At 42.5% G+C, this 13,460-nt stretch overlaps 1 protein-coding gene across 1 annotated transcript in view; it reads left to right on the top strand.

Moving 5' to 3' along the window:
* LOC142663545 (uncharacterized) overlaps positions 1-13,460 on the top strand; it is a 53,142-nt gene that overhangs the window by 16,077 nt on the left and 23,605 nt on the right. The window contains 1 exon segment of the mRNA XM_075842279.1: positions 859-2,142. Coding sequence (XP_075698394.1) covers positions 859-2,142 — 1,284 coding nt within the window.

Below are 13,460 nucleotides of genomic sequence, written 5' to 3'. Positions count from 1 at the left end.
CCTGGCAGATACTTAACAGGTAATCTATAGGAAAGAAGGAATCCCACTGGACGGCGCTGATCCTCCCAAATGCAAAAAGATGAAGAAAGGTCCGACAGGATCCTTCGGTATAGAGCTGCTGGTAAGGTTTCATGTTGTGTTTTTCCTAGCCTGATGAAGAGCCGGTCCGGTCTTGAAACGCGTGGCATTCATTTTAATGTATTTTACTTCACACAAAAAACGCAATAAATGGATAAAAGATCTTCACTGTAGCAGTCCAGGAATTTATTGAAACCTTACCAGCAGCTCTATACCGGAGGAGCCTGTTGGACCTTTCTTCTTTTTTTTTTGTATCTGGGAGGATCAGCGCCGTTCAGTGGGATTCCTTCTTTCCTATAGACTACCTACAATTTGTGCCAACGGAACCCTACGGGTTACCGGAAAAATTCCATGCTGCAAACCCCCCTGACCCCATTATCAACAAGGACGTTGTGCTCCCTCACAACGCTATCAGGTGAGCACCGTTCTTATTTTAACTTTACACTTCAATTACCTCCGATGATGCACCATGTGCGCCGTGTACTTTTTTATCTTTTTCTATAGCCAAATACTCAGGTAAGTCTGTTGTACCTGAGTTGATATTCATGGGCTTAAAGTGCTGACGAGGGCATGATGGATCATCAGACAAGGGGATTTTGTTCAATTTTTACTGAGTCCCGGTGTATGTAATAAAGTGACTACTGCGTGTAGATCAAAGTCCTGGTCCTCAATACGTTTTAAAATCTGATACAAAGTTTTATAATAAAAATGGTATGAAATATGTCTACTTTGTGGTTTGTAAAAGATTAAAATTGTAATCAAATTAATTTCTCATCCTAGGAGATAATCCCACTAAGCACTTGGAGGGAAACTACCTGATATCTCCAAACTATAAAGCAGAAGATAAAGAGATCATGCAACATTCTTCAGGAGAAAACCTGATTACCAATAATGTACATCTGAGACTTCAAAGTACAGAGCTATCATCTAATCATGCTAAACCTTCTCCTGATCACTCACAGATTGTTACCCCAAGTGCAGGTCAGAGAGGGGGCAAAATGTTTCTATGTGGTGAATGTGGAAAACGGTTTACAAAAAACGCAAATCTTTTTACACACAGAAGAATTCACACGGGGGAGAAGCCATACTCCTGCTCAGAATGTGGGAAATGCTTCGCCCGTAAATCAGGTCTTAATCAACATAAAATAATTCACACAGGCCAGAAGCCATTTACTTGTTCAGAATGTGGGAAATCTTTTAATCAGAAATCATTTCTTTTTAAACATAAAATAATTCACACGGGAGAAAAACCGTTTGCATGTTCTGAATGTGGAAAACGTTTTACCCAGAAGGCTCATCTTGTTCAACATCAGAGAACTCACACTGGAGAGAAACCATTTTCTTGTTCCGAATGTGAAAAATGTTTTACTACTAAAGCCAAACTCCGGGAACATCAGATACTTCACACAGGAGAGAAGCCATTTTCTTGTCCTGAATGCGAAAAATGTTTTACTAGTAAAGCCAAACTCAAGGATCATCAGAGAACTCACACCGGGGAGAAACCATTTGCGTGTTCTGAATGTGGGAAATGTTTTGCTCAGAAATCTTCTCTAGTTGAGCATCAGAGAATCCACACAGGGGAGAAACCATATTCATGTGCAGAATGTGGGACATGTTTTATTACTAAAGCCAAACTTAGGGATCATCAGAGGAGTCACACAGGCGAGAAACCATATTCATGCTCAGAATGTGGGAAATGTTTTATCCAGAAATCCTATCTTGTTAGTCATCAAAGAATTCACTCAGAAAAGAAGCCATATTCATGTTCCGAATGTGGGAAAAGTTTTATCAAGAAATCTAGGCTTGTTTATCACAATAAATTTCACTCAGGGGAGAAGCCCTTTTCATGTTTAGAATGTGGGAGATTTTTCACCCAGAAATCAGATCTTGCTAAGCATCAGAAAATTCACACAGGGGAGAAGCCATTCTCATGTTCAGAATGTGGAAAATGTTTTACCCAGAAATCAAATCTTGTTAATCATCAGAAAATTCACTTAGGGAAGAAGCCATTTTTATGATCATAGTGTAGGAAATGTTTTACCCAGATATTAGATCTTCATCAAAGTGTTTGGAAAATTCTTTAACAATAAACCAAACTGAGGTTGCTATTTATGGCGGAAAAAAATGAGGATTCTAATGTTAAAATAAAAACGAACGCCGATCAACGAGACCGCTACTACAATCGCTCGTCCCCGTGCCTTTCCATCATGTCGGCAGCACAACTCCCTGTTTATAAATGGGGATGTGCCACGGACAGGGATAATATTTTGTGCTGCATAAACGATACGATCATCCGATGAACAAGCGTTTAATCGTTCGTCGGCTGATCGCTGCCCGTTTTCCCGATGGTTGGCCCGTGTAAAAGGGACTTTAGGAAGGAAAGAAGAGGTTAGTTGTCTATCAAATTCGAGCTGAGTGGTCACTATGTATTCTTAGATTCACGCACAGAGTCCATACTACAGTAGAAACAAGCGTTACAGTGGGAATCTTGGACACTGCAGGATAAATTAACCCCTTCCCATTGTAAACAATTTTCAGATTTTCATTTTTTCCTCCCCACGTTCCAAAAGCCATAACTTCTTTATTTTTCCGTCGATATAGTACTATGAAGGCTTGATTTTTGCGGGACAAGTTGTAGTTTTTCGTGGCGCCATTTACCGTGCCATATAATGAAATAGGAAACAGGAAAAAAAATATTTGTGGGGTAGAAAATGAAAAAAACAGCGATTCCTCTATTGTATTTTGCGCGCCTTTTTTTTACGGAATTCACTGTGCAATTAAAACAACATGTTAACTTTATTCTGTGGGTCAATTCGATTACGGCGATACCAAATATATATTGTTTTTTCTATATTTTACTACTTTTACAAGGAAAAAACTAAGTGTAAAGAATAAAATTTGTTTTGTGTCGCCAAATTCTGAGCCAGAACTTTTTAATTTTTCCGTCGATTACGCGGTATGAGGGCATATTTTACGCGGGATAAGCTGTAGTTTTTAATGCTACATTTTGGGGAACATGCAACGTTTTTGATCACGTTTTATTCCATTTTTTGTGGGAGATGAGGTGACCAAAAAACCGATTCTGACGTTTACCATTTTTTTCTTTTTACGGCGTTCACCGTGCGGGATAAATAATGATATATTGTAATAGTTCAGACTTTTACGGATGCGGCGATACCAATTATATATATATATTTTTTTTTTTACAATGCTCTAGGGGGAAAAGGTTTTTTTTTTTTTTTTTACTTTTTATATTTTTATTTTTTACATAAAAATCAACTTTATTTTACTAATTTTTACTTTTTTTATTAGTCCCCTAAGGGGACTTCAAACAGCGATCGTTGGATCGCTTGCATTATATACTGCAATACTAATGTATTGCAGTATATCGTCTTTCTGACCGGCACGGCTTAATAGGAGCATAAAGATGGCGGACCTGGGGGCTTCTAAAGGGGGTCGCCCCCCACTTTCTAACGATTTAAATGCCATGGTCGCTATTGACAGCAGCATTGAACAGGTTAAACGAGTGGGATCCCGCTCGTTACTGTGAAGTGTCGGCTGTAACATACACACCGTAAGCCCGCTCCATACTTCCCCTACCCGGCTATGACGTAGTCATACGTCACATGTCGGGAAGGGGTTAAAGTATAATAGTTGTTATTTTTATGGGTGAACAATTATATATATACCTTAACCTACATTGTTATGTTTCCAATAAACAGAACTTCTAACCTTACTTTTTTGATACAGCTAACGGCGGCCGCAGGTGCTGCTCCTGCTGACGGTCCCCGCCGCCAGGTTTTTCACTTTCCCCGCTGGCGTCCTGGTCCATCTGCTGCTTGTGGCCGCACTCCTCTTCATTCTCTGCTTGCGCTCTGCATGTTCCATAGGGCGAGCTCACAGTCCCTGGCCGTCTCTTAAAGGACCAGCGCGCATTCACAATACTCCCCAACCAATCTCTGTTGCTCTGGACTAATTTAAGACAGCTCCTCTGGTGCCTGAGAAACTTTGGAGCAACTTAGCTTGTTCCTGCGAAGGTTCCAGTCAGCATCCTGTTACCAGTCCGGATCCCGCGACCTGCTACCAGTCTGAATCTTGCTACCTGCTACCAGTCGCATCCTGCTACCTGCCCCTGGTACCAGTCAGTACTCTGCTGCCAGTCTGTATTCTGCTACTTGATACGAGCCTGTGGCCTACTACCTGTTGGCAAACTGTACCCTGCTGCGAGCCTTAAGACCCGCTACTTGCTACGAACTGTGACCTCAGATCTATACCTGCTTGCCATGGTATAATCTGCCAGTGCCTGTACCCACGGGGTACTTCACTTCTTTCTCCTGGTCCACTAGGCAAGCTGCTACTCAAACCGAACCGGAACCATCTCAAGAGGTAGTGAGTGACCTGGTAGTCTCCCTGCAGCAAAGTCCAGCTCTCTGTACAGGGGTTAAAGAGTAAATACCTGGGAGACTACTTAGGCATCGCCCTTAGAGTTGTCCAAAAGTCAAACCGGAAGAGTAGTACTGTGCGTCCACAACCCGCTGGTTATTACACACTGACCTCCCATCATCCTGCTTTGTACTTGGGGGGACATTCTGTCTTACATTGTTACTAGTTTTTCTTCCATACATAGTTCCTTATTGGTATAAGAGGTGTAGATCCAGGAGTGCCAAATTCTCTCAACTTTCTCATAACAACGACAGGCCTCCTATGTCAAATTAAACATGGAATTTAATGAGTGCAGTTCACTAGGGTGTCCAGTCTATAAGAATAATTGTATCATATAAGAAGCCTTACTTGCTATTCCTTGAACTAATTTACAAACTAGCCGTAGTAAGTATACTTTATGATCTACGACTTGAGAATCCCACCTTTTGAGCCAAAAATTCTAAAAGCTCCCTCCAAACCTGCTGGAAAACAGGACAATCCCAAAATATGGGTAAAAATGTCCCCTCACCCAGCAAACAGCTGAGGCATAAAGCTGAACCCAAGTCTAGTCGGGGTATAGATAATTCTTTTAGAAAGAGTTAACCCGGTGTAAGTGATCCCTTGCCAAAATCATGGGTCCAACAACTAGAAGGCGAGGGTGTTCCTCCACTCTTGTCTAGGTGTTTGTTTGTTTTGTGGGACCTATTGGTCCTCTAAGAGATCTAGTTTTTGTATAGTTGTTTTATGTTTGACCTGGGATCAGTAGTTCCACTGATTTGTTTACATTTCCTGTGCGTTTGGTCTGCTGCCAAGCTGCTGTGGGATAGTATTCAGATAGGGTCAGTAAGTGCTGTTAATTCTAGTCCACTGTCTATTTATCTGTTAACTGCTTGCATTCTATTCATCTGCCATCTACTCCATTTATGCATCGTCTCAATCTTCGACTACCTTCGGTGCTCGGTTCCACTCGTCCACTGGTGAGTTACTTGTGCCTTTTGTTTTTTGTCAGTGTTGATGAGTGCGTCACCCATCTGATAGCGATTGTCTGGTGTTGGGGTCTTGAGCACCATCAGCGCCGTAACACTGTCCCTTAATCTTAAATATAGTGCAAATACTTTTTGTTACCCATTCTCCTCAAAAAAGATTAGAAAGAGAGACAAAGCAGGATGAATGCACACACAACTGATCTATCACCACAAGTGCTACCAAGAAGGCCAGCGCAAAAGCTTTTGCCACTCTTCCCTCGAACTCAACCCACCCATTGGCCAATAGCACACCATCCATCACAGATCCTTGGACTAATTAGCGAGATGCAGTGGCACCAACAGGAGCATGGTTGTGATGACAGCAGCGGGTGTGGCACTGAACAAGACATTATACCACTATGGTGAGCCCCTGGTGGGAGGAAAGTGTCATCTTCCTTGAACCCATCATGAAATGGACCTTGTCAGTGACCCTATGGTTCAGGTTCATAGACAATATACTAGTGCCGTGGAAGTCAATGGCTCAAAATATATTAGACTGAAATTTGGACGAGTGTTCCAACAGACACTCACGCCAGGCACTTTATCCAGCATCCTAATCAGGAGATTTCATACCGATATATAGCGGAGAGGAGAAATAACAAACAGATGCTGCTGGTATGTTCAAAATGCTCCTCTGGGGGTTTATTGCCAAACTCAATTACAATAATATCATTCAGAAGGGGTCTAGGCATGAGGATAACCAATCAGAGGCAATGTGACATGTGACAATATTTCTTATTCAGCCAATTACAGACACACAATACATTCCAGATACATCATTATAATTCTTCACACATCAGGTTTGCAGGTGGCCTTATCTATCTTGGCAAGAATATTCCTGTAAGATGGGGGAGGCATTTCCACAAGCATATGTGAGCATGCCTCCACCTCCTATCTCACACTCACCTTTCCTTCTTCCCTTGAATTTCGCATGAGAACCAAGGTCAAAGATAATATGAAAACCTGTCTTAAAGAGGCTCTGTCAACACATTATAAGTGCCCTATCTCCTACATAAGGAGATGGGCGCTATAATGTAGGTGACAGCAGTGCTTTTTATTTAAAAAAACGATCTATTTTCACCACTTTATTAGCGATTTTAGATTTATGCTAATGAGTGTCTTAATGCCCAAGTGGGCGTGTTTTTACTTCAGACCAAGTGGGCGTTGTACAGAGGAGTGTATGACGCTGACCAATCAGTGACCAATCAGCGTCATGCACTCCTCTCCATTCATTTAGGCAGCGCATAGGGATCCTTTTAGATCACTATGTGCTGTCTTATACTAACACATTAACGATACTGAAGTGGTTAGACAGTAAATAGACATTCCACGGAATGTCTATTCACAATCTCTGCACTTCGTTAATGTGTCTATTGTAGTTACAGCAGAGCACAGCGTAATCTCACGAGATTACGTCGTAGATGACAGGTTACAACGAGATTACGCTTCCTCTGCTGTAACTACCACAGAAACAGTAACGAAGTGCAGAGATTGTGAATAGACATCCCGTGGAATGTCTATTCACTGTCTAAACACTTCAGTATCGTTAATATGTCAGTATAAGACAGCACATAGTGATCTAAAAGGATCCCTATGCGCTGCCTTAATGAATGGAGAGGAGTGTATGACGCTGATTGGTCACTGATTGGTCAGCGTCATACACTCCCCTGTACAACGCCCACTTGGTCTGAAGTAAAAACACGCCCACTTGGGCATTAAGACACTCATTAGCATAAATCTAAAATCGCTAATAAAGTGGTGAAAATAGATCGTTTTTTTTAAATAAAAAGCACTGCTGTCACCTACATTATAGCGCCCATCTCCTTATGTAGGAGACAGAACCTCTTTAAAGGAGCAATGACTTTCTTATTCATTACAAAAGAAACAAGATGAAGACTCCAGAGAAGATGCCGCTGAATGTAAAGAATACAAAATGGAGAATACATATCTTAGTAATTCGGCATCCTGCTTGACAACTCATAAGGTTATTTAATACCGAGAATATAACCATCCTTTACACTAGGTCCTTACAAGGTATAAGAGGAGAGAACTACAACTCCCAGCATGTCCAGACTGTTATTATAGGATATCAGAGGACATTACAGGAGAAGGTATAAGGGGAGAGAACTACAACTCCCAGCATGTCTAGACTGTTATTATGTGATAACAGGAGATTACAGGAGAAGGTATAAGAGGAGAGAACTACAACTCTCAGCATGTCCAGACTGTTATTATGTGATATCAGAGGACATTACAGGAGGAGGTATAAGAGGGGAGAACTACAACTCCCAGCATGTCCAGGCCGTTATTATGGGATATCAGAGGACATTACAGGAGGGTGTATAAGAGGAGAGAACTGCAACTCCCAGCATGTCCAGACTGTTATTATAGGATATCAGAGGACATTACAGGAGAAGGTATAAGGGGAGAGAACTACAACTCCCAGCATGTCTAGACTGTTATGTGATAACAGAGGAGATTACAGGAGAAGGTATAAGAGGAGAGAACTACAACTCTCAGCATGTCCAGACTGTTATTATAGGATATCAGAGGACATTACAGGAGGAGGTATGAGGAGAGAACTACAACTCCCAGCATATCCAGAATGTTATAATGGGATATCAGAGGACACTACAGGAGGAGGTATAAGAGGAGAGAACTACAACTCCCAGCATGTCCAGGCTGTTATTATGGGATATCAGAGGACAGAGGAGGAGGTATAAGAGGAGAGAACTACAACTCTCAGCATGTCCAGACTTATTATGGGATATCAGAGGCCATTACAGAAGGAGGTATAAGAGGAGAGAACTACAACTCCCAGCATGTCCAGGCTGTTATTATGTGATATCAGAGGACATTACAGGAGGAGGTATAAGAGGGGAGAACTACAACTCCCAGCATGTCCAGGCCGTTATTATGGGATATCAGAGGACATTACAGGAGGTATAAGAGGAGAGAACTACAACTCCCAGCATGTCCAGGCTGTTATTATGGGATATCAGAGGACATTACAGGAGGTATAAGAGGAGAGAACTACAACTCCCAGCATGTCCAGGCTGTTATTATGGGATATCAGAGGACATTAGAGGAGGAGGTATAAGAGGAGAGAACTACAACTCTCAGCATGTCCAGACTTATTATGGGATATCAGAGGCCATTACAGAAGGAGGTATAAGAGGAGAGAACTACAACTCCCAGCATGTCCAGGCTGTTATTATGTGATATCAGAGGACATTACAGGAGGAGGTATAAGAGTGGAGAACTACAACTCCCAGCATGTCCAGGCCGTTATTATGGGATATCAGAGGACATTACAGGAGGAGGTATAAGAGGAGAGAACTACAACTCCCAGCATGTCCAGGCTGTTATTATGGGATATCAGAGGACATTACAGAGGGAGGTATAAGAGGAGAGAACTACAACTCCCAGCATGTCCAGGCTGTTATTATGGGATATCAGAGGACATTACAGGAGGTATAAGAGGAGAGAACTACAACTCCCAGCATGTCCAGGCTGTTATTATGTGATATCAGAGGACATTACAGGAGGCGGTATAAGAGGAGAGAACTACAACTCTCTGCATGTCCAGGCTGTTATGTGATATAAGAGGACATTACAGGAGGACGTATAAGAGGAGAGGACTACAACTCCCAGCATGTCCAGGCTGTTATTATGTGATATCAGAGGACATTACAGGAGGAGATATAAGAGTAGAGAACTACAACTCCCAGCATGTCAAGGCTGTTATTATGGGATATCAGAGGACATTACAGGAGGAGGTATAAGAGGGGAGAACTACAACTCTCAGCATGTCCAGGCTGTTATTATGAGATATTAGAGGACATTACAGGAAGAGGTATAAGAGGAGAGAACTACAACTCCCAGCATGTCCAGGCTGTTATGTGATATCAGAGGACATTACAGGAGGACGTATAAGAGGAGAGGACTACAACTCCCAGCATGTCCAGGCCGTTATTATGGGATATCAGAGGACATTACAGGAGGTATAAGAGGAGAGAACTACAACTCCCAGCATGTCCAGGCTGTTATTATGGGATATCAGAGGACATTACAGAGGGAGGTATAAGAGGAGAGAACTACAACTCCCAGCATGTCCAGGCTGTTATTATGGGATATCAGAGGACATTACAGGGGGAGGTATAAGAGGGGAGAACTACAACTCCCAGCATGTCCAGGCTGTTATTATGGGATATCAGAGGACATTACAGAGGGAGGTATAAGAGGAGAGAACTACAACTCCCAGCATGTCCAGGCTGTTATTATGGGATATCAGAGGACATTACAGGAGGTATAATAGGAGAGAACTACAACTCCCAGCATGTCCAGGCTGTTATTATAGGATATAAGAGGACATTACAGGAGGAGATATAAGAGTAGAGAACTACAACTCCCAGCATGTCAAGGCTGTTATTATGGGATATCAGAGGACATTACAGGAGGAGGTATAAGAGGGGAGAACTACAACTCCCAGCATGTCCAGGCTGTTATGTGATATCAGAGGACATTACAGGAGGACGTATAAGAGGAGAGGACTACAACTCCCAGCATGTCCAGGCTGTTATTATGTGATATCAGAGGACATTACAGGAGGAGATATAAGAGTAGAGAACTACAACTCCCAGCATGTCAAGGCTGTTATTATGGGATATCAGAGGACATTACAGGAGGTATAAGAGGAGAGAACTACAACTCCCAGCATGTCCAGGCTGTTATTATGGGATATCAGAGGACATTAGAGGAGGAGGTATAAGAGGAGAGAACTACAACTCCCAGCATGTCCAGACTGTTATTATGTGATATCAGAGGACATTACAGGAGGAGGTATAAGAGGAGAGAACTATAACTCCCAGCATGTCCAGGCTGTTATGGGATATCAGAGGACATTACAGGAGGAGGTATAATGAGAGAGAACTACAACTCCAAGCATGTACAGGCTGTTATTATGGGATATCAGAGGGCATTACAGGAAGACGTATAAGAGGAGAGAACTACAACTCCCAGCATGTCCAGGCTGTTATTATGGGATATTAGAGGAGGAGGTATAAGAGGAGAGAACTACAACTCTCAGCATGTCCAGGCTGTTATTATGGGATATCAGGGGACATTACAGGAGGTATAAGAGGAGACAACTACAACTCCCCGCATGTCCAGGCTGTTATTATGGGATATCAGAGGACATTACAGGTATCTTAGGAGAGAACTACCACTCCCAGCATGTCTAGGCTGTTATTTTTGCATATCAGAGGACATTACAAAAGGAGGTATAAGAAGATAGGACTACAAATCCCAGCATGTTCAGGCTGTTATTATGAGATATCAGGATATTACAGGAGGAGGTATAAGAGGAGATAACTAGAACTCCCAGCATGTCCAGGCTGTTATTATGGGATATCAGAGGACATTACAGGAGGAGGTATAAGAGGAGAGAACTACAACTCTCAGCATGTCCAGGCTGTTATTATGGGACATCAGAGGATATTACAGGAGGAGGTATAAGAGGAGAGAACTACAACTCCCAGCATGTCCAGGCTGTTGTTATGGGATATCGGGGGACATTACAGGTGCAGGTATAAAAGGAGAGGACTACAACTCCCAGCATGTCCAGGCTATTATTATAGGATATAAGAGGACATAACAGGAGGAGATATAAGAGGAGAGAACTACAACTCCCAGCATGTCCAGATTGTTATTATTGGATATCAGAGGACATTACAGGAGGCGGTATAAGAGGAGAGAACTACAACTCTCAGCATGTCCAGGCTGTTATTATGGGATATCAGAGGACATTACAGGAGGAGATATAAGAGTAGAGAACTACAACTCACAGCATGTCAAGGCTGTTATTATGGGATATCAGAGGACATTACAGGAGGAGGTATAAGAGGGGAGAACCACAACTCTCAGCATGTCCAGGCTGTTATTATGAGATATTAGAGGACATTACAGGAAGAGGTATAAGAGGAGAGAACTACAACTCCCAGCATGTCCAGACTGTTATTATGTGATATCAGAGGACATTACAGGAGGAGGTATAAGAGGAGAGAACTACAACTCCCAGCATGTCGAGGCTGTTATGGGATATCAGAGGACATTACAGGAGGAAGTATAAGAGGAGAGAACTACAACTCCCATCATGCCCAGGTTGTTATTATGGGATATCAGAGGACATTACAGGAGGAGGTATAAGAGGAGAGAACTACAACTCCCAGCATGTCCAGGCTGTTATGGGATATCAGAGGACATTACAGGAGGAGGTATAATGAGAGAGAACTACAACTCCCAGCATATCCAGAATGCTATTATGGGATATCAGAGGGCATTACAGGAAGAGGTATAAGAGGAGAGAACTACAACTCTCACCATGTCCAGGCTGTTATCATGGGATATCAGGGGACATTACAGGAGGTATAAGAGGAGACAACTACAACTCCCAGCATGTCCAAGCTGTTATTATGGGATATCAGGGGACATTACAGGAGGTATAAGAGGAAACAACTACAACTCCCAGCATGTCCAGGCTGTTATTATGGGATATCAGAGGACATTACAGGTATCTTAGGAGAGAACTACCACTCCCAGCATGTCTAGGCTGTTATTTTTGCATATCAGAGGACATTACAAAAGAAGGTATAAGAAGATAGGACTACAAATCCCAGCATGTTCAGGCTGTTATTATGGGATATCAGAGGATATTACAGGAGGAGGTATAAGAGGAGAGAACTAGAACTCCCAGCATGTCCAGGCTGTTATTATGGGATATCAGAGGGCATTACAGGAGGAGGTATAAGAGGAGAGAACTACAACTCTCAGCATGTCCAGGCTGTTATTATGGGATATCAGAGGATATTACAGGAGGAGGTATAAGAGGAGAGAACTATAACTCTCAGCATGTCCAGACTGTTATTATAGAATATCAGTGGACATTACATGAGGAGGTATAAGAGGAGAGAACTACAACTCTCAGCATGTCCAGGCTGTTATTATGGGATATCAGAGGATATTACAGGAGGAGGTATAAGAGGAGAGAACTACAACTCCCAGCATGTCGAGGCTGTTATGGGATATCAGAGGACATTACAGGAGGAAGTATAAGAGGAGAGAACTACAACTCCCATCATGCCCAGGTTGTTATTATGGGATATCAGAGGACATTACAGGAGGAGGTATAAGAGGAGAGAACTACAACTCCCAGCATGTCCAGGCTGTTATGGGATATCAGAGGACATTACAGGAGGAGGTATAATGAGAGAGAACTACAACTCCCAGCATATCCAGAATGCTATTATGGGATATCAGAGGGCATTACAGGAAGAGGTATAAGAGGAGAGAACTACAACTCTCACCATGTCCAGGCTGTTATCATGGGATATCAGGGGACATTACAGGAGGTATAAGAGGAGACAACTACAACTCCCAGCATGTCCAAGCTGTTATTATGGGATATCAGGGGACATTACAGGAGGTATAAGAGGAGAGAACTACAACTCCCAGCATGTCCAGGCTGTTATTATGGGATATCAGAGGGCATTACAGGAGGAGGTATAAGAGGAGAGAACTACAACTCTCAGCATGTCCAGGCTGTTATTATGGGATATCAGAGGATATTACAGGAGGAGGTATAAGAGGAGAGAACTACAACTCTCAGCATGTCCAGACTGTTATTATAGAATATCAGAGGACATTACAAAAGGAGGTATAAGAAGATAGGACTACAAATCCCAGCATGTTCAGGCTGTTATTATGGGATATCAGAGGATATTACAGGAGGAGGTATAAGAGGAGAGAACTAGAACTCCCAGCATGTCCAGGCTGTTATTATGGGATATCAGAGGGCATTACAGGAGGAGGTATAAGAGGAGAGAACTACAACTCTCAGCATGTCCAGGCTGTTATTATGGGATATCAGAGGATATT

This window comes from Rhinoderma darwinii, chromosome 11, assembly GCF_050947455.1.
Source record: "Rhinoderma darwinii isolate aRhiDar2 chromosome 11, aRhiDar2.hap1, whole genome shotgun sequence".
In the NCBI taxonomy this organism is placed as follows: Eukaryota; Metazoa; Chordata; class Amphibia; order Anura; family Rhinodermatidae; genus Rhinoderma; species Rhinoderma darwinii.
The sequence above is the reverse complement of the archived record's forward strand: the minus strand, read 5'-3'. Positions and strand labels throughout refer to the sequence as shown.